The sequence below is a fragment of the Vigna umbellata genome, chromosome 1 (assembly GCF_029865625.1).
Source record: "Vigna umbellata cultivar VRB3 chromosome 1, Vumbellata_1.0, whole genome shotgun sequence".
Taxonomy (NCBI): Eukaryota; Viridiplantae; Streptophyta; class Magnoliopsida; order Fabales; family Fabaceae; genus Vigna; species Vigna umbellata.
Window position 1 is genome coordinate 13184921 of NC_142165.1, and position 22372 is coordinate 13207292.

General features: G+C 30.4%; 4 protein-coding genes across 5 annotated transcripts; 2 read left to right on the top strand and 2 right to left on the bottom strand.

Moving 5' to 3' along the window:
• The first annotated feature begins 39 nt into the window (after positions 1 to 39).
• Positions 40 to 1578, top strand: LOC124833992 (B-cell receptor-associated protein 31-like protein). Of its 2 annotated transcripts, XM_088103132.1 has the most exons (3): positions 40 to 133; positions 803 to 992; positions 1211 to 1578. In XM_088103132.1, the coding sequence occupies exons 1-3, from the start codon at positions 80 to 82 to the stop codon at positions 1357 to 1359; spliced, it is 393 nt and encodes a 130-aa protein (XP_087959258.1). In that variant the 5' UTR covers positions 40 to 79; the 3' UTR covers positions 1360 to 1578. The 2 variants fall into 2 exon arrangements, with proteins under 2 accessions (XP_087959258.1, XP_047164527.1); XM_047308571.2 differs by lacking the exon at positions 40 to 133 and having other exon boundaries at positions 182 to 992.
• Positions 1579 to 1984: 406 nt separating this feature from the next.
• Positions 1985 to 3110, bottom strand: LOC124833990 (uncharacterized). Its single transcript, XM_047308569.2, has one exon. It carries the CDS (start codon positions 2959 to 2961, stop codon positions 2146 to 2148), a length of 816 nt encoding a protein of 271 aa, XP_047164525.2. The 5' UTR covers positions 2962 to 3110; the 3' UTR covers positions 1985 to 2145.
• A 2262-nt stretch (positions 3111 to 5372) lies between these two features.
• LOC124833993 (GDP-L-galactose phosphorylase 1-like) lies at positions 5373 to 8670 on the bottom strand. The gene is made up of 7 exons (XM_047308572.2): positions 7925 to 8670; positions 7321 to 7430; positions 7170 to 7229; positions 6825 to 7067; positions 6552 to 6737; positions 6190 to 6438; positions 5373 to 6101 (listed from the first exon to the last, which is right to left on the bottom strand). The coding sequence occupies exons 1-7, from the start codon at positions 8046 to 8048 to the stop codon at positions 5769 to 5771; spliced, it is 1305 nt and encodes a 434-aa protein (XP_047164528.2). The 5' UTR covers positions 8049 to 8670; the 3' UTR covers positions 5373 to 5768.
• Positions 8671 to 19746: 11076 nt separating this feature from the next.
• On the top strand, positions 19747 to 20359 carry LOC124833995 (uncharacterized). The gene has a single exon (XM_047308573.2). The coding sequence runs from the start codon at positions 19766 to 19768 to the stop codon at positions 20306 to 20308; it is 543 nt and encodes a 180-aa protein (XP_047164529.2). The 5' UTR covers positions 19747 to 19765; the 3' UTR covers positions 20309 to 20359.
• Positions 20360 to 22372: the final 2013 nt, after the last annotated feature.

Sequence of the window (22372 nt, forward strand, 5' to 3'; positions counted from 1 at the left end):
GAATTTGTAGTCATATATGTTCAATTCATGTTAACTCGGTTGAGAGGAGAGTGGCAATGTCACACAACAGACATTCAACATGGCAGAGAAACGGAAGAGACCCGTAACGGTTCCGTTTCCACAACTCATTAAGGTACTCTATGTTTTCAGATAACATTTAATCTGTGCTCAATACCCACACTTTAAACAAAGTTTTGTGCAATAGAAGCGGTAAGTTAGTTAGATTCTAGGATTAAACTTTATGTTTACGGCAATCCTAAATTTTGAAAGCGGATCATGTTCAAAGGTCTCCAGTTATCAAGGGAAGGTTACATAGGGTGTGTTTAGGAAAACATTACTGTTAACATAATCCAAGATTTTCTCAACACACCCATATACTTGCTTCTTAATTTTCAATTTCGGTGCCTTGCAAATGGAAAACCAAACATGGGTATAATCTCTAAGGAAAACTGAAGATGAGGATTTCTTGTTGGCCAATTTCAGTTTTATTCTGATCAACCGAGTTGCCATTGTTTGCTCTTGTCAAAAGTTATCCTGAACCTCCTTCGATCTCGGAAAGAAAAGCATGGCATAATTCTTTGCCCAATCTCACAAGTCTCCAAAACTAGCTTATAACCACATCTCCAAGTCAAAATCAAGAATTCATTTTTTTTACCTGCTCTCATCTTACGTTCACCACACAAATCAAGGTTTAAGCAATTACACAAAGATGATACAACCTTTATTCATGCTTTTGATTACCCAGATGGCATTAACCTTAGTATTATCTTTTGCAAATCCAATTCGAAAATTGGTGGTGAAGGGTCTAGACCTTTCGAAGCAGGGAAGGGGCCCCTTGGTTACAAAAACTGTGGCAGCAACCATGCTTGTGGTCTTCAGCTCCACCGTGTATACAATAACCGAAATTAAAAAGCGTATAAAGGATACTGGCATAGTTAATCCCACTGATGAGGTTCTCATGGCATATCGTCTCTTGGAAGCATTTTTCTTGGGTAATTACTCCAAAAATCAGTTCTTTATTTGCTTACAATACCTGTTTTACTATCTTTGTTGCACTCAATAACTATGATTCTCGGACGGGTCTCTGAAGTGAACATAGATTTGCTTAGAATTTGTTTAGTATCAACGAACATAGATTTTCCTTTTGCCACTTCTTCTGGTATATTATTTGCAGAACATGTAAATTTTAACCCTTTTGATTATTTGGCAGGATTCTCTCTATTCCTTGGATTGGTTATCGACAGACAACATTATTATATCAGGGAGATTAATTTACTGAGGAGAAGCTTGGAAACAGCGAAAAAACAAAACCTCAGTCCTGATTCCTCAAAGAGAAGAGCAGCAGTGCCAGATAAATAGAACGTGAGACTGAGGTTGCACATAACCAATGTCCTGAACAGGAAAAATCTGAAGGAGACTATGAACTGTTGCATGTCCTTGTAGGAATGTTCAACACTCAGAATTGAATCGAGCATACGTGTATAATTGTTCTAATTGTGTCTGTGTTCATATTAATTATTTATTTTACTTTTATGTAACAATAATTACTGAATATAAGTAAAGTTTCACATTTGAATATATATGAGTGCTTCCATGAATGAGAAAAGCATACTGTCTATCAACAATACTTGAAATTGGTCTGCGGAAAATATTTTCTTCATGTTTAACTCTTCCTTTTGTTGAAGAGAAACTAGACGAGGTTTGATTTAACGGAGAAAATCAGAAATGTTGCGTGTCTTTTAACCGTTTCACTTCTTTATATGACCTCGGAAACAATATCATATGAACTTTGTCCCTTTCATACGAGAGATTTAATTTATAAACGATCGATATATTAACTTTAAAATGTCTTGAATATTTATATGATAATACTGTTAGTTCAGCCATTATCAAACCTTGATAATATGCTACAGAAGTTTTCTTCTCCACATAACATTAACACGGTTTTCTGCTAACACAGAAAACATCAAACCAGTATCATAGGTAACTGCAACATAACATCGTAAAATTCATACTAATATCTCGAAACGGAAGCAAACAGTTGCAGATGAAAACCTCAAATGCTTATTTTAAATAACAAGGATACAAACTTCCAACTATAGAAAGGGGTAACCATGAGACCCCATTTACAATCAATTACAACAGTTAATCCATTGTAGGTATCTCTGGCCCTGGAGATGGGAAAACTGGCACTGCCACCGGTGATTGTGATGGTGTAACCGTCACTGGTGATGGTGGTGGTGACACTGGTTTTGGTGATGCTGATGGTGACACTGGTCCTGGAGATGGTGAAACTGGGACTGGTGATGGTGACACTGATACTGGTGATGGTGACGGTGACACTGGCACTGGTGATGGTGACACTGATACTGGTGGTGGTGACGGTGACACTGGCACCGGCACCGGTGTCGGTGACGGTGACACTGGCACTGGCACCGGTGTTGGTGGCACTGGTACCGGTGTTGGTGGCACCGGTAATGGCACCGGTGTTGGAGGTACTAGAACTGGAGTTGGTGGTACTAGAAGCGGTAATGGTGGCGCTGGAAATGGCAGTGCTCGTGAAAAGGCACATACTCCAAATATGCATAACCTTCCAACAGGGCATACATTTCCACACGCCCCACAGTTGTAAATGTTGATTAATGTGTTTACGCACAAACGGCCGCAGCATTGACGATTGAAGGGGCACCTATAATTACATACCCCACAGTTATCGTTGTCTGAAGTCACATCCACACAACGGTCATTACAGCACAAAAACCTCGGAAAAAGCTCTCCTCTGCTACACATCAATGGTCTTCCAGCACATCCAGTGATTTGGTTAGCATCGTTCTCCATCAATGATGTGGGCTCAATGCCATTTTCATGCACTTCTTTTGGTATTGGGTTTCCCTCTATTCTGATCAAGAACAGCACCAACACCAACATCAAGAGAGCTGAAGATTGCACTTGCAGACCCATCTTGAGGAAGTGGTTTCAGACTTGAAAAGGGTAGAACTTTGGAGCCAATATATAAGGGTTTATTACGTGAAGTTGCTTTTCTAAGAAGCCAAAGGGGCGTGTTTTTCTAGCATGGTCTCGAGTTATGGACGGTGAACGTTGTCTAAACTTGTTTTTATTATTTGAAGGGAAGTTTTGTCAGCTAGCTCTGTGATTTTTGCATTACGGGTTGGCAGGCTTAACGCTTTTACGTTGATTCATTTTAAAAATATGGTACTTCATCACTAACGTGCGTGACTTGGGCATTATCATGCTCTATCTTAAACCATGAAACTGCTACGTTGAAGGGAAGTAGGTCACATGAAAATGGAAATACCTTCTGAAAAGACGGTGATAATTAATGTTAGTAATGGTTTTTGATCATCAATGCTTTAACCTGAAGTCATTAGCGTAATGATGATAATTGAAGTTTGGGTTAAATATGTTTTTAGTCCCTAAACTATTGGTCGTTTCTGATTTTCGTCCCTCTTTCAAAGTAAGGTACAATTTGGTCCTCATTCTTTTCGAAAAGTTCGTTTTAGTCCTCGGAATTTTGGTTTTAGTCCTCATTTGTTGCTAAATGAGGACCAAATTTTTAAACCGTGTTTAGTTTTCGAGGACTAAAACGAACCTTTCGAAAAGAATGAGAACCAAATTGTACCTTACTTTGAAATAGGGACGAAAACAAGAAACGACCAATAGTTTAGGGACTAAAAACATATTTAACCCTTTATGTTTTCGTATTGTAAGAAGATTAAATTAAAGAATGAAACGCGCTTTTGACTTTAAGCAGAATTTGAGAAAAGTTTAACTGCAAAAAATTGGCCAGTTTCCTATGGAACACTCTTCTCATGACCAGTTGAAGTCCTCGTGACTACCATTTTTTGGAGTCTTATTTGGCAATGACGATTCTATCACGAAAAGATGTCACGGTAAGCAAATTGGAAATAGTTTGAGGGAAATTTTTCTAATTTTAATTGCAGATACATTGGTATCCTTTTGGAATGTTTCATATTTGGCGCATATTTGAAGATATTCTGTGACAGTCAACACCACCAAATTTACGATGCAAGGAGTTCAAATGCTCACTGATACCAAATCATTTATTGCTTCATTATAGTGCATTAATTACTAAACGCATTTGGGTGTTCACGTTTCCCTTCCTGAGATGAGTATTTGCCTAGTCCAAAAACTTAGAGAAAACTTGAAATGAATTACTAGAAAACAAAAGTTCTACTGTGTGAGGACCACGCTCAACGGGACCATAACTGATTTCTTGTACTATAACATAAGAATAACAGTGTACAGTATGGTCGAGAAGTCAAAAACCTTTCGATTTTATAATAGATAATTGGTGGACCGATCGAAGCCTACAGAAAAATTAGAAACGACAATAATTACATTAACCTAACATCAAACTATTATTATTTGAATTGTAATTAGAACAACAAGTGCATCCTGAACTTTATAAATACAGTATATTTAAGAAGTTGATTACTTTTACTGCATATTTATTATTACAAAATACAGACAAACATTGATTTTAACATCTAAAAATCTGAAATTGTTTACTTTTACTGCATATTTATTATTATAAAATTTAGGCAAACACTAATTTTAATATCAAAGTATTTTATGCAAATAATGTTGGATCTATCAAGACCTTTCCAACCATGAATAGCCTTTTCTAAGGGTAGTTCATCTTAACAAATCATTATGCAAATAATGTTGGGTCTATCAAGACCTTTCCAACCATGAATAGCCTTTTCTAAGGGCAGTTCATATTAACAAATCATTGACTCTGATATTAGAATACTAATGAAATCTGAATCAAACCAAACGAGGAATCACCATCGATCTTTACCCAAAACCTTAAAGTAGTGAATTAATGAGTCTTTTATCTTTATATAATGTTTTACTTTCTCATTTCTATCCCATGAGAAACTTAGACTCACGTTTAGATTCCCAATAAATAACACTTAACTCGACTGAATAATAGAAACTGAACAATAGAAAGAGGACTAAAGATAAAAATCTGAACTAAGATTATAACTTAGAGACTCTTTTGTGAAAGAAGACTTAACCTCTACCCAAATGATACTTTTATACTCATTTATACATAATATAAAATGAAAATAATTATAAAAAAATTAATGTTTATATTTTTTTAGAAAAAAGTAAAAAAAAAATAGTCTATAATAAATGTAAAAAAAAAAAATTATGGGTCAAAATATCATTTCTGATAACATATTGCAACATAAAACTCAAGTACAATGAATTTCAACGTACCCCTTAATCATATTCAACTATTCTATCAAAATCACACAATCTACTATTTAGAATCAATTTTATCAAAATCTAAAACAATCAAACACAGCTCTGCACACCCAAGAGACATTCAGAATATCATTTATTAATATACAAACATAACACTTATTACATAGTGAAGCCCGAAATACAGCAAGTGAAAGTTTCATTCTGGAGAATTCAAGCTGCAGTTTGATTTAGCCCTGAACAAACAGATACCTGAATTTATTATTTCTTGCAGCATGAAAGCCACAAGAGACAGTCAAGTCAAGCATATTACCATACACCCAAATCACCAACACTACTCAGGTGAGTAGTTATTTCATCGACTTCCACATGAAAAAAGGTAAATACACAAAACACATGACCTTAATGCTCAAGAACAACACAGTACTACAACTTAAACGGTGATATAATAGTTCAGCAATTATTCTTAGAATGCTGCAGATTCCATGAGTTTTGTTCATAGTAGTAGAGCCTTGTTACTGTAGAACAACACATTCTTTTGAACCAGCTACCACCACAGTAGGGTGTGCACTTGAGCTGACTGCATCAACTTCCTTGTCACCTTCAACATTATCGTCCAATTCACTGCAGCCAATGGCTTCAAAAATAAGGTCGTTGACCTCTTGGAACCTCTCTTCGGAGAGGGATACCTCAGCAAGAAGCCTCCAAGCATTGCCTTCAGAAGCCTCATCATAATCCTTCTTCCTCTTTAAAACCATGTGCCCACTAATTTCCCACACAGCAGGGTTAACTTGGGTGTCAAGAAGCTCAGCATCCACTTCTCCAAGAGCTTGTTTCTCTGCGTAACACTGTTAACATATTTGGTAAATACACCCGCACAACCAATGAAAATAGATTAGGAAAAGGAAAATTCATTTAGTTTCAGAGTTAGTTTACCTGTGGTAACAGAAAGACTTGCTTTCCACAGTCAGTAATAAGAACATTGAACGGTATATTACTGTTTTGAAGACATATACAAGCATCTGAAACAGCATTTGATAAATCTTCCAGAGTATCTCCACCCTCAAAGACAAGACCTCTAACAGGATACTTCAACAGTTCAGATATCTTCACCCCACCATTTAAATTTGCAATTTTCTTGGTGGGGGCCTTCTCAATGGGAAAGGGCAGAGCCAAATAGTAAGCCTGCGTATATTCATGGAAAAAAGTCATCAAATTTCGATCTGATTAATGGCAGAGTAGTGTTGAAGAACAAAAACATCAACACGACCAACAAGTGCTAATTCAGTAACCAGTACCTGGAAGTGAAGATGGTTAATAGTTGCAAAAGCACCCAAGCTGTTGTAACCCAATCGAAAATATGGATTATCAGCTTCCACTGCCATGTGAAGTGCAAGCAGGAAGCTCTCACGGTCAATCCTTTGGGGCAAACACTCAAATATGCGCGGAATCAGCAAAACATGCCCATACTCAATAGGACTGACCTGTTAAGAAAACAAACAGACAAACAAACATCATCACATGCAATGCCTATGAACCCAGAAGAACAAATTTAAGGTTGGTATCCATACATTGATGGCAACAAAACTGGGAGAATTATCAACATCAACTGGAGCATTTGGGAAGAACTGGATTTTTCCGTCGTCGCTAGCTTCAAATTGGAAGATGACCTCTTCTTGCCCAACTTTCGTAAAGTTGAATTTGTTTTCATCGAATGGTTGCAGAACCTTATCAACTCGGAATTCAGTTGGTCTCTTCTTGAGGTGACGACCCTCATTAAGCTGAGCAACGAAACCATATTCACCAGGAATCACCTACACCAAAGTCACCACAAAACACATCACAGTCATAAATCATACCACCCATATCTATGCAGAGAAAGACAGAGAATTTAGAAAAAGGAAAACAAAGCGAACCTTGGTTTCACAGGCAGTAACATCATAGCGGAAAAGTCCTCTCTGCATGCGTTCTTCCCACTGCCATGAAAAGTAAACAACACTTTACAACAAAGGGTACAGAGAAAAACATCATGTTAACCGTTCTCCATCACCAAAATTCCATGGTTACCTCTCCAAGAAGAAGCGAGTCCAGGAATGCCACGGGAGGCTCCCCGCATTCATGCATAGCCAAATCCTTTCCATTAACCTTCTTAAAAGCATACAGAGGAAGTTTTGCATCTGTAAACAAAAACAAAGACACAAATCACAAAAAAAAAAACATATATGATACCTGGATCCAACTCACTGTAGAGGATAAAGTCAGATATATATCATTTGTTGATAAGAAAATCAATTGTGAAGATTATAAGTATATTCATAATAACAAATCGTGAATATATTAAAATATGAACCGTTCATTTTCTTTTCAACTACCGCCACTAGATACATGTTTGGATGTTCCAAAGTCAGTTTCGTAACCCGTTTGCTTACCTCAAAAAAATGTTTCCATACTAACTTTTTCTGAAAAAAAAAAACTCAGGTCTCTTGTTACAAAATTTCAATTACTTTCCCAAACTTTAGTTTGACTCGTCAAATCTAAATTCGTAAACTTTATTTCATGCATGCAGCAAGTAATTTACCCTCAATCCTTTTAATACAGCCAATTAATTTAACATATAACATAAAAGCAGACTAATAACAGTAATGAAAATCAGTTGGAGCAAAAGAAAGACCTGGAATGCAGCAAGCTTTGAGGCAATTCCGACCACAACCTCCGACGGGACGAGAAGAGTCCCCAGCATCATCTTTTTGGTAGTTGGAAACGACAGTAGGAACCCTCTTGATTTTGAGCATCATTTTGTGAAATCAAAGAAGAGAAAGAAGAAGAAGAAGAAGAAGAAGAAAGAGCGAAAGTGTTTGCGTGTGTTTTGTTAAAGCAGTTGACTAAGTAGAAGAAAGGAGAAAGAAGAAACTAGCAGGAGGAGGAGAAACCGCCACCGGCGAGGAAGAGGAGGTCGGAGGGACTACCACCTTCTGAAGGCAGCGCACCACGCCCACCGTGCGGCGAAGGGTTGGCGAGAATTATGCAACCCGCCCGTCGTACAGTTGGGACATGAATGAGAAAGCGATAGACTCTTAGAATAGCCGTGATGTCTGCAACGCTTCAACCCCGGGTTTCAACCCAATCCCCTCTTCTTTCTCTTTCCCTTTTCTCGATGATTTCTTCAACATGCAAACTTCTCTCACTTAGATTCGATGAAGCTTGTGACTGTGAGCCAGAAAAAGGAGCTGCCTTTCTTCTTATATAGATAGATAAGACTTATGAGTTAAGAACTGCGAGAGACCAAAGTGAAGAAAAAGAAGAGAGAGAAAGATGGTTGAATCTAAGTGTTGTGTTGTGTGTTGGAAGAAGAATCTATGGATGAATGAAATAGCAGAGAGTGAGAGAGAAGAGACAATAATTGAAAGAGAAACGGTGGTTTCGTTGTTTTGTATGTTTTTGGTTTTTCTTCACATTATTTAAGTAAGAGCAGGACCATTATTTGAGCACTCCTGCTTCCACGAATATTCCATTACAGAATCTTTTTTCTCCCTCCTCTCATCCTTAATTTTAATCTCAAAACAATTATCTTAATCTTTCTTTTCAAATATCTTTTGCTATTATTTAAAAAATAAATTCACATAGGCCATTGGATAAGATATTTTATCATGACAAAATAATTTTTTACCTAAAACATTTGTCGTTAGTTTACCACTTTAATGGAACTTTTTTATTTATACTTTTGTACTAGCCTCCGGTTACTAAGGAATAGGATGGTACCAACCCTAAGGAATATTCAATAAATCTAGTAATTTTAAAAAATAATGAGTATTGATGATAATTATTTTAAACTAAAATATGATTATTACTTATTTAATTTAGAAAATATTAATTTTAAATCTATTTTGAAATCTATAAATATAAATTTGAAATATTTCAATAGATTAATTGTATTTATTATAAAAAAATTAAATCTTTGTTAACTTTAATATGGATATCTTCTATAGATAATTTTTTAATATAATTAAACGAAGTGAAAACAAAGAATTGGACCAACAAAACTTAAAAGAGAATTAATCTTAATCTCATAAATTGATTTTATTTTTTTTAAATATCAATTTTGAACTTTGTAAAACTGAAAGCAAACTTTTTTAGATTTCATTTAAGAATTTCGTTAAAATTATTAATAAAGATTAGACATTATTAAATTATGTATTAAGTTAGTTCTATAAAGTTTGTGTATGCAGCTTCCCTATGTATATGAATCCAAATTCCATTATGTTTGGGAAAGAAGTTTTTAATTATTGTCCTTCTTTGACTACAACAACACCATTGTTTTTGGTCTCCTTCCTGCCACCAAATCCAACCCCACCACAGTTCTTTTTGCTTAATGAGATTCAATTCTCACTTGTTTACTATATAATTAAATATCATTTTAATCTTTCATATTTCATTTTTTATCTTTTAAAAATTTTAATGTTTCAAATGATTAATTTTATTTTTGTCTTGCAAGTCATATTAAACCTCGACTTTATAATTTTGACATTTAAATTTATTTATTTTTAATATTTTTGAAAAGTTATATTTTATTTTTTGTGATTGGTATGTATTACATCAGCATTAAAATGTAGAGAAATACACTTTATTAACAAAAGATCATATCATGATGACATCATAGACATTATAGCATCACAGTTACATCATCATAAATAGCTTACTAGAATTAGTCTCAATTAGCTTATTCGACCTACAACTTAAATAGCTTAAGAATTAGTGTCAATTAACCTATTTATTAGAATGCCCAAAAGTTTTAATTTTAAGAAAATTAATAAAAACACAAGAAATTCAAACTTTTAAATTATATAAATTGTTTACATAAAACTTCTTTTTTAGAATGGATGTAATTGTTTTCCCATGTAAAATTTTAAATTTCATGTGAATTTTAATAAAAACTTTATAAAATTTAAAATAAAGAGTCTATCAATAATAAATAAAGAATTGACACTTTCAAATAATATATATATATATATATATATATATATATATGTATATATATATATTCTCTTTTGAAAAGATTTATAGAGAAGATTTAATATTAAAGAAATTTAAACCACATCTACATAATAAATTATCTTAATTCATATGATTATCTTAATTCTATTATAACCGTTCTGTTATTTTGAAGATTAATAAATAATTATGAACTTTATTATTTGTAATAGATATATAAATTTATATTTTTTATCCTTCAACGATTTCCCATATAATGATGTATAAATCTTGGGTTAATTTTAATTTTCATAAACTGTTGATAGGTGACTTGTGTAACGTGTTCTAATACAAGTTGTAAAGTCCAACTAGAACATTATAATACTATTTTTTATTATCATTTAATAATGTTATTTAATGTTAAATTTTAATTAAATGTATATATTGTATGCTATATTTAAATATTAAATATATTTTTTATATTTATAAATGTTATTATTTTGTTTTTGTTTGTTTATTGTTTTAAATTTGTCTTACATTTTCTTTATTTTCAACTTTTTTTAATATCACGAGACATTGATATCTAAATAATATTATTAGGAAAAAATTGTGTAGTCTTGTGAGACATGATGACATCAAACACGATCATGATATTATATCCAATTAAATTAACTAATCATAGGTAATATTTGATTGCTGTAAATTGGTTATAAAAATATGATAAAATACGTACATATATTCATGCCATCATTGTGGTAACTTATTAAGACTTTCTTGATTTTTGGTACTGTATTTTTTATCACTAATTTTTTTTTTTATCTTGAAACTTTTGTAATAATATATTTCTTTTAGTTTACTTTTATTTTCCGATTAAAAACATTTAATGAATATTTATATAACTTTTATATTCGATAAAAATAAAAACATAATAATAAATATAAATTTTTACTAAAAAAAATTAATAGTAACCATTGAGAAACTAAACATAACACGAACTTTCGCAACAAGTAACTATTTATGTACGTGACCTAGTCAAATGATGAGTCTGTTTGGTGCACTATAATTACACTAGAATATTCTAGATTAGCATTATTGTTATTTTATTTTTCATATTCATCCTTGATAGATAAATAGATTTATTTACTTATCTTCATTATCAAATATAAAAATTTATCAGTAGTGAAAATAATCTCCTATATATAAAAAAATAAGCTTACATTTTAAAATTATAACGAGTGAAAATAAATTTTTAAGGTCTATTTTTTTATTAGTTTTTGATACAAGATTAGTTACGTCACACACACATTATTTTTATAAAAATTTAAATATTCAGTAAATTAACTATTTATTTCAAAAAGTATTACTGATTAAATTTATTTTACCAAAAGTTACAAAAATAAACGTAGAACATGTATTAAATTAAATGTTAAATATGTTTTTTATCTTAATATTACTATAAAAATTTCCATTTTATTTTTAAACTACGATATAAAATATTTAGTCTCGCATTTTAAAAAACAAAAGGCTTGTGGAATATTATCTGAGTGAGAAATCACATGCTTTTGTTAGAACTAATATTTTACATAATCTTCACAAAAAACAGAAATAAAATATTTGATAATTTAATTTAAAAGAAAAACTTAATTTTTGATACTAATTTATAAGATTTAAAAATGAAAGCTTTAAGTAATGACATAAACCAAATTGATCTAGATGGCAGGAAAAGTAGAAGAAGGTGTTGATAATTTGTATGTAGCAGTCTCTGTCAAAACCTTTCTCAACCAATCCAAAAGCACATGTAAACTTGAAAAGGAAGAAAAAAAATGAGGCGTTATAATAAACACACGTACATGTTCTCTAATGCACAACTATTCTTAATTATTTTAATGTAGAAATGTGATATTTTGTGGACAAGGATTGTCTATAGTGAAATTTGGAAAAAAATATGTGGCAACCTAAGCACATGGAAGAAGGTCTGAAATTTGTTCATTTTTAGGAAGAAACAGAAAAGTAGAGTCCATGAAATTTCGAGGTGAATGAATGAGTGGTCACAAAAATATCACTTTCGCTGCTCCTTTCATCTCCCCACAAACACTCTCCACACACTTTAGGCCAAATTCTCCTTTTCATTACTTTAAACTCAAATTTCATTACTTTAAACTCAAATTTACACTACCAACAAAATTGCATTTAATTATGGGACGATTGGCTGTTTCTGGTTTTCGTCCCTGTTTCAAAATAAGGTACAATTTGGTCCTCATTCTTTTCGAAACGTTCGTTTTAGTCCTCGCAATTTTGGTTTTAGTCCTCATTTGTTGCTAAATGAGGACCAAATTTTTAAACAGTGTTTAGTTTTCGAGGACTAAAACGAAAATTTTGAAAAAAATGAGGACCAAATTGTACCTTACTTTGAAAGAGGGACGAAAACCAGAAACGACCAATAGTTTAGGGACTAAAAACATATTTAACCCTTTAATTATAAGATAATGATATTTGACAACATTTTAACATTATCTACGTGTCATTCTGTGATTGGTCCATATTGGTATTTATGATTATTATTATTGATTGTGGAATAATTTTGGACCAATTACATAATGACACGTAGATGATATTAAAATGTTAGTTAAAAAATATTGTTAAAGTATCATTATCTTAACTATAGTTATACAGTGTTTTTCCAGTGATTTTAATCCATATGTAGTTTATCTTTCTTTAAGTAACACCAGTTTGTTAACATGATAGTTTTTATTAATTTTTGAAACAACGAAATTTATTTGTAATTTAATAACTTGTAATTACTTATCAAAAGAATTTGTATTCTTTAATAAATGCATCGTCCTGTCAACCTAAGAGTAAACTTAGGTTTAAATGACCAACCACCTTGCATACATAACTACCTATTTCAAGATTAAACTATTGTAATTTATGAACGGAACATGATGATGACATTTAATACATATCACTTACTATAATTATTGGATTTTTATTTATTTACTCAAATAACTTTTTGTATGTAACCTTTTAATTTGAGTGAAGGAGATTCTAGAATCAAAGACAAATGCTCAAATACTATAATATAATAAGCAGATATCTTTGATCCCATAATCGAAATAATAAAAATATAATTGAAAATAAAAATCAAAATAAACATCACTTAATTTACATTTAAGCTACATATTGACATGAAAAATCTAATCTTCTTTATTTAAACTAGTAAAATATGTATATTAAACTTTTTTATATAATAAAAATAATAAAATTATAATTATAAAATAAATGTAGAATTATAATTTTCTTATAGTAAGTTTCGTTTATTTTGTAAATAATATTTTATTAAAAGGGATTAAATTGAAAAAATAGAAAATGGTTTAATTTTAAAAAATCACTTAAAATATAAGATTAAGGAATAAATACTTATTAAATGATAAAATTAAAAAGAAATGTGTAAACAAAAAACTGAATATTTTTTATATAATAATATAAATTATATTTAATTTTCGTGTAATATGTGTGTATATTTACAATAATATTACTAATAATAATTAGAAATGATATAATATTTAAAATAGTGAAATTTGTTATATATCTTTTTAGAAAATGAATTTAAATTTCATATGTTTTTACAAAATAAATGAGTAAAATAAAAATTGTCACCACATATTTATGGTCAAAGATATATTCTAACATTATATTAGAAAATAACTTTATATGTATATATAATTTTTACGTATGTGATTGTAAACTAGGGACATTTTTAGATAAGAATGGTTTTTAATATCATCCAAATTTTGATCTATGTTTCTTATCATAGTGGTTTAGGTTGTTTGATAAGTTTTTGGCGTTAGCATGTCTTATCACTATCACCATCGACATTGATCACTTTATTGCTGGAATTCTAGAATTTACATTTTTCTTACTTGAAAAGGTGACAACTCTTTTTGTTTTCTTAATAGAAAAAGGCAAACAATCGTGGCTTTCGTTATTAAAATTCAACGATTCTGCTGCAACCAAAATAAATATTTGTGAGGCCCATGGAAAATTTCTCAAAACATTTATATCTTTAAGAAATCCTAATTTCTTCAACACCACTTATTAAAATGAGGATATTTTCTTGTTAAACAATATCGTGGTAGCAAAAAACTATTTTTTTTAATAAAATTTTCATGCATAATATATGAAGTTTCTTTTATAGGATATTTAACTTCTTTTTATCTCCATTTAGTATTTATACTTAAATTTCGAGCAATTATAAACTTTAACATTTTATTTAGATTAATGTTTCGGAGAGTTCATTTCTTATTTGACATTACATAGAACATAGAACATAGACAGAAAAAATATGTATGAAAACATAAAATATCAAACCAAAATCATTCTTAAAAAAATACAAAGTAAATTTGCTAAAAAAGAAGCTATCAATCGAAAAAAGAGAGTTAATACCTATTATAAAAAATAATTATCATTATAAAAAAGAATTAAACCACTTGAGCAAATTAATTATAAGTCCCGAAACTAACAAATTAATTTATTAGCATAATAATTTCTTTATTAATAATAGCCATTATAAAAAACTAGAAGCTTGGTACAGTAAAAAAAATCACACCCATTATAATAATTTTTGTTTTTTTAATTTGGATCATTACCTGAACTGTTAAAGCCTAATAATAATATGTATTAAGAAATATATATCTCAATCATTAATTGCATTGTATTAAAAAAACTAGCTCTTAATTGTTATTGATCATAACGATTAATAAATATAAATTCGGGTGTTCTGTTTCTCGTATTTTGCTTTTTTTTTAATATAGGATAAAAGTTTAGAAGATTATGATTTATAATTGATAATGCTTTGGAATAATTATGTTCAGTTATTTTAATAATAAAAGTGTAAAATATTAGTAGAGTTTTCTTAAATGAGTTTTATCATTTTAAAAATATATTTTTTTAGAGTTTTATCTCATCTCTTTATATTTTTTTACAATCTGTGCATCCATTTGAAGAGGAGAAATCGTTAAGAGGATCTTCCAAACAAGTTTTTTACTTATGTTCAAAAGATTTTTCAAATAAATTGAGTTAGTTTTATATCCTTTAGTATATTCTTTAGTATATTCTTTATAGGGATAACAAAAATATTCATGTTGCATGTATTATGGATAAAATTTGTTGCGGATAATTAATACCCACAGATGGTGGTAGCAGGTAATTTAGTACCCACTCATTAACGAGTTGAGTTTGGGTAATGTACTATCCGTTAAGAAAATAATATTACATTTTTATCCTTAGGTTTAAGGTTTAAGTTGTTGCTAAGGTTTTTATTTTTTTTGTTTTCTACTGTCACCATCGTGTTATGCCAGTGCATTAGAAGCCTAAACAACAACCATAACAACTACTGAGTTCATACGTACAAAATTTTGTTACTATGGATACCTCACGATAGATTGAGACAAAAAGGGACACATGCAATGAAATGATGCACTGAAAAAAATGAAATTTATCGAGAAAACAAGAGGGAGCGTTTGTGGAGAGAAGAGGGAAGTTCATTGAGCTTAATTGGTGTGAAGATTGACAAGAGAAAAAGGTTCTAGAAGCATAGAAATCTCATTATAGGGTTTTTCTTGCAGAATTGGTCACCACAACCATCTTCTCTACTTTGCACCAACACTTCCTCACACTCTCCGACCGAGGGTGAGAGAAGGAAAAAACCTACCATATTATGGTTTGGGTTTAATTAAATGAACCTCTTTTCAAACACAAAAAAAAATTTCCTTCAAAAGCAAATAGAAATGAGTTTTATCTTCTCATTTAAAAATTCATAAGTTTTTTTCCCTTTTAAATATTTGTGTGTATCTAACGAGCACTTGCAAAATGAAAAAAATACACAAATTTTTTTTATGTGAGTATCTACCGGGTAATACGTACAATTTTTTCATGCAAGTCGGGTAACGAGTAGGCACTATATGCGTCCAACTTGACCTGTTGTCATCCCTAGTTCTTTTTGTGTTGTTGACCATCTTAGTTTGCATGTAGTGTATGAGTCTTCTACAAGAGTCCATGTTGATCAATGATTCTAAATGATGTGTCCTGATCGTGTTTGTGTTATTAATAGGACCAGATAGGGTTTCTGAGTGTTTGGAGATGTTCTTAGGATTCCTTGAGTGTTTGATTCGTCTTTCAGTTAAGGGAAGCTAATTGCATTGTTTTTAACTAATAGATAACTTGTAATTATTGATGGTATGTTTATACAATAGTTGGTTTGTGTAATTGAGCTGTTTGATGAAATATGACATGTGGAGTTGAGTTACGGTTTTGATTTCTATCTAGTGATTGATGTGTTGAAATTTAGTATGTTGTATGGTTGATATTGGAATTGAGTAATTGAGTTGTGTATAATTTGATAGTTGGTATGTTTTGACATATGTGGTTGTTGTTAGACTGATTTGTAGGGCTTGAATAACATAATTTTTTTCCACATAATTATGTAGACTCGTTGGGCAAAGTCAAAGTTAGAGAACTACTGCCCTAGTAGCCGTTGGACGAGACCAAAGTCAAATAGCTCATCCACTTGGCAATCGTTAGGTGAGAGTATACTTGTTGGGCGAAAAACCAGAGATCTACTGACTTGATATTCATTGTGTGAGAATACAATCACTCTAGACAAGACTAAAGTCAGAGAGTTTACTAACTTGACAGTCGTTGGACGAGACAAGTCTCGTTGAATGACTTTTGTGAGAATTTAAGTCTTTAAGTTTCAATGATATTCTTGTAAGGCGAGTTATCTAGTCTTTGGACGAGAGTGTTCTCAGGAACTATTTAGTGAGTGAGTAGATATTCTCTCATTGAGAGAAAATATTGGAGTTTAACTCGAATTTCATATTTCTCTTATGGTATGTTTAATGTGTGTAATTTGGTGGATGTTAAAATGATGGTTGGTTTGTAATGTAATATGAGAATGGTTAGTAGTAATCCACGAAGGATTATTGCTGGTTAAAATAATGTGTATGGATTTTGTATTGAAAGTTAGCATATCGCTCTAATAACCATCTAATCTCAAGTATAAAAGGGTAGGGTATATGGTGACAAGATAAAAAAGTCTTAGTTTAAGAACTTTACCTTGGTCAAAGATGTTAACGGACTAACCTTATGTGTGGTAGGGTGAAACTCATTGATAATGTATCTACGGAGCAATAAAGGCTACCACAATGTATCTTGATCATCAATGAGTTTTTGTATGTCACATGTTTGTTGTTATGATTGATTCATATGTGATAACGTCTTTATACTTATTTTATGTTTGTCTTTTTCAAATTAGCTTACCATTTCTTCTGTTTGTTTTTATATGGGTTCTGTTTATTTGCAATAATCATCTTAACGATGTGAATAGATGAAGGTGTTACAGTTGATCTAATATAGGACGAGAATGATGCAACGACATAATTTAAGACAGTCCTGTTTTGTATAATTTTTTTCTTTTTTGAAAAACTCTAATTTCTATAAATATAGTTACATGACGATTTATACTCCGTACATGCTTTTTATGGACAATTATAATATAATAGTTATATGTAGTCATATTTGCTTATTGATTATTATACATATAATGTTTTATTTAATAATTTTACTTTATTAAATAGGATATTACACATAATTTGGAATTTATTTAAAGTAATAACTTAATTTAAAAAGCAAAAAATATCGTTTTTATTTTTTTCATTGGAAATATAATTCCTATTTTAGAAACTATGGGAGTGTTGCGAGAAACATTCGGGTGCAGGAAGCAGAGACTTTGTCGTGACCCACCAATCCATTAGACAAGGCTCATTAGGGCTTCACCCAAATTTTAGTTCTCACAAACAAAAAAGAAGGCTTTTGCTATTTTCATTACCTTTACCTTCTAAATTCACTCTCCTTTATTTTTTTGTTATGTACAGAAAATTACCTTATTAACAGTTATTTTTAAATTGTATGTTAACACTCTCCTATTCTTTGGTTTTCACCTTCTTCTTCATTACAGTCCAAAACTCACTTTTTCCTTCTTTTTTTTTCTAAAAAAAGATAAACAAAGCCTACTAACCAGGACAATTTCAAAAAGCACTTGGTGGAACTGTTTCTGGAGTTACTTTCTCAAACTCAAGCGATTCTTTTTTTCTAACTGTTGAAAATAATAAAATATATTTCAATTTTATTTTTTTATAAAATCAATAAATTAATAAATATTTTATATGAACTACTTAATAGTTACACAACAAAGTAAAGACAAGGAAAAAAAAAAGTTCCAAGTGGATTATGTTACTGAACTGTCATGTGCCAACATTGAACACAATTTACAACAGGATAAAATTGGTCTGCAAGTATTACATAACTAAATCTATATGTTTTTATTTTTCTTTAATAGTTTTATTTTTAATCAATGGGATAAAATATTGTATTATCTTACTTTTCTAAACATCTAACGTGTAGTTGAACAAAACTCAGAAATATAGTAACTTATCATAAGTTTTAACTAACTACGAATTTGTTTGAACGGTAAACTGAGTGATACTTTTAATTTTACTAAGGTAAGTGAATATGTCAACTAATTTGTTTTTTTTTCTTTTACAAAAATTAACATTCTCCATTGATTTAAAAGACTCATCTTCATTCAAATTAAAAAGGATAAGATAAACTTAATTAGTTTAGACCTTTTAAATATATATTATAAGAGCTCAACTCCAAATAAACTTTAAAAAAGTTTTTATATATATTTTTTCACCATATCGTCTCTTTTCTCTAGTCCTGTCAACTTTACTTTAATTTTTGAATAGTGCCAGAAAGATTTTTTTTTATTAAAGTCAATTACAATTATTTTTTATCATTATTTTCTTTTTTTTATATAAACTAATGTTAATGAAAATCAGCAGATATTAGTTTCCATTTCTTAGTCATTTAAAATTTTCAATTAACAACAATCAATTTTTTTTATTAATAATCATTTTCCAACTCATGTAAGGATTTGTAATTATCATTGAGATAAATTATTTTCTTAATTAATATTGGTGAAACTATATCAACCAATTTTTTTTATTGCACTTTACAGAGTGTATTATCAGTGAATCTCTACAAAGTTGAAATACTAATTTTTGTAATTAGTATTTTTTCAGTTGATGGTAATTGACCTTATTTACTTAAACAAGACAACTCAAATTACTAAAAAGAATTGAAAATTTTAATTAGTTAAAATAAAACAAATCACATTCATTAAAATTTTCTAAAAATGAAAAAAAAAATATCATGATAATTCTCCTTTTCTTTTTTGGCAATTATATTTTGCTGCCTATATAATTGGTGAGAATTTTCTTGGAACTTTAGCCCCTACAAATATGTTTGTACTTTTGTTGACTAAAAAACTGGCAACAACTCTTACACACTGATGCAAGCCACTTTCACTGTTTGTCTTTTTTCGCCATCTTCTCCTTCATTCTTCTATTTACATCTTCAGAATCTCACACCTTATATATTATAGTCTCTCCATTCTCTCTATTATTTCCTTGCATTCATCAAAGCCATGAAAACATTCAACAAATTTGAAGTTGTAATGCTCTTTGTTCTTGCTCTTCTGCTTGGGATCACACCCTTGTTACCTTCTTCTCTGAGGCCAACCTTCCTTTACTTCATCTTCAACGTTCTCATCGTTGCACTAGGAGCAGAAGCTGGTCTTCTCTCAGTTTTTTCCAACCCTTTAGAAGACACAAAGCAACATCTTTCTGTCACCCAGAAACCTGTAACTCCCCCAGAAGTGTATGAACCTCAAGAGGAAAAGGAAGAAGCATTCAGCATAACAGGTGGAAGTGGTGCCTCAGACCACAGTGAAAGGAAGGCTGAGGTTGTTGAAGTGCTTGCTTCTGATGAGAAGATTGTTGCTGTCAGTGAAGTGGATGAGGTGAAAAACCCTAGTTCAATGCCAAATCTTTTGATCATTGGAGGTGGAGAAAATGAACAGATTGAAATAGCTAATGAGCAAGAGTTGTTTGACAAAGCTGAGGCCTTCATTGGGAACTTCTACAAACAGTTAAAGATGCTGAAAGAGATCTATCAGGAAGCCTTTTAGGATTAATGCATCACTTTTTTTTTCTTTGTTTTCAAGAATAAATCATTTCTAAGTTGCTAAATTGTATAAACAGTGGTTCTGCTTCTGCTTCTGTGATATTTTTCTGTCATGGTTTGTACATATTTTAGGCTAGAATCAAGGAATGTTTGTCGATTATCATCTGATATTTCTGTTGAGAGAATTTTACATGTTTTGACTTTTTGGAAATTTATTCTGATGAACCACTTATGATTTGCATCAACTGCTTACTATTTGCATGTTGAAAAAATAGAGTAGCTTTTAGTTAATTAAACACAAAGTTGGTCTACTAATTAGGGTGCCCTAGCAAAAACACACAAAAATATTAGTTCTTTTAGCTGTACTTGAGTCTGTTTCCTGTTCTTCTGATGTCATGTGATGACTGATGAAATGACCAAGTCGTGATTATCTCGTTGAAAAAAAGCACGTTTGAAAATTTGTTTAATTTTCAAAACATTGTGTTCTAGTTCATACCCAAAATTAGTGGCAGGTAATGTTTGATTATACATCTGTCATGATTCTGCAGGTAGCATAATATAAATCAGTACAGAAAAAATAATAAATGGAAATCAACTTTCTAATACATCAAACAAAGGATCTCTTGTAAAATGGTTTGTCTGTTATTAGTTGGTAGATGCGTATCCTTCTAGATAGGAATATTGAGTAGAATATCTGTTCGTGTTTTATTATCACAATATTATGGCCTTTTAATTATCGTGCAAAAAGGAACAAAAAGAACAGCACATATATGATAGTATAGCACTAAATTCTTTTGCTGTATTGTCATTATAATTGTGGTTAGTTTTTGGAGTTATAAAGTGGTGAGTTTAGGGTTCAATAAAGAGAACATTATTTTACTTTTGGGATACTAATATTTAACTATCTAAATGAAAAATAAATATTATAAGTTTTTATTTATTTAAGTTATCATATTCTACAATTTTGAACAATTTTTATGAAATTTTATCGGTTGAAAACGAGCATGATCAATTTCAGTGTGTAAATTACAACTCATATTTATATATGGTTGTAAGAATTTAATCATTTTGATTATAATATACAAATTTAACCATTTTTTTTATATTGTTATATATGATAAAAACCTTTTAAGAATCAAAGAACATAGTTTTGCATTAAAAACTAAACTAATTAAGCTAAACAAAATGTAATAAAATCTATCAAAAGATAAAGAAAATAACTTTAAAGCACTCCTAACACTGGTATAAAATAAGATAAATATGATATAATGTTTTTTACATCCATTACATTTTAATTATATTTATAATCTAGCCCATAATTAAATAACTATAACAGAAAAATAATTACACTACACAAAACTATGTTACAGTGGAAAGACATGTTGCATTTGATGTAGGGATGGTGAAGTTGGTGACAACCAAGAGCTTGGTGGGCAGTGAGTTATTTTTGGGCCCTTTCAAAGAATATAATAAGTTATAATCTTTGACAGCTAATAATAGTATAAGTTTTTTTGTCTTCTGTGCACTATAAAAGTTAAGACATTGGAATTTCTGTGGGGTCTTTTTACTTTGGAATGTTGCTTCCAACTCCCTTTTTCTATAAGATGTTATCTTTTAGGTTTTACGATGTATTGTCTTTCTGATAACCAAGTTTCATACTATTTATTATTTTAATTTGTTGGGAATTGGATTTGATTGCCTTATACAGTTTGTTTACCAATTAGGCAATTAATCACAACTATAAATTATATTTATTGTACTAATTTTATTTGATCAACTTTATTTTCAAGTTGTGAGAAATTCAAAAAGTGATATTGAATAAAAATAAATAATTAATTAACATATAAGTAAAAAAAAATCATAACTTTATTATCTTTGGAATTGAAAATAATATTCTAAACTCATATATATATATATATATATATATATATATATATATATATATATATATATATATATATATATATATATATATATATATAAGTGTGCGTCTAAATTAAGTGGCCACAATATATTCGTAAATTAAATGACCCTTAATCGGGATATATTGGTGAAATAATTCTCTGGT

Coding starts and splice junctions, on each gene's coding strand:
- LOC124833990 (XM_047308569.2), bottom strand. CDS start 2,961: ATGGGTCTGCAAGTGCAATCTTCAGCTCTCTTGATGTTGGTGTTGGTG.
- LOC124833993 (XM_047308572.2), bottom strand. CDS start 8,048: ATGATGCTCAAAATCAAGAGGGTTCCTACTGTCGTTTCCAACTACCAA. Junction 7,431..7,924: donor CAAAGCTTGCTGCATTCCAG/GTCTTTCTTTTG, acceptor TTTTGTTTACAG/ATGCAAAACTTCCTCTGTAT. Junction 6,439..6,551: donor TTAACCATCTTCACTTCCAG/GTACTGGTTACT, acceptor GAATATACGCAG/GCTTACTATTTGGCTCTGCC.
- LOC124833995 (XM_047308573.2), top strand. CDS start 19,766: ATGAAAACATTCAACAAATTTGAAGTTGTAATGCTCTTTGTTCTTGCT.
- LOC124833992 (XM_047308571.2), top strand. CDS start 710: ATGATACAACCTTTATTCATGCTTTTGATTACCCAGATGGCATTAACC. Junction 993..1,210: donor CTTGGAAGCATTTTTCTTGG/GTAATTACTCCA, acceptor ATTATTTGGCAG/GATTCTCTCTATTCCTTGGA.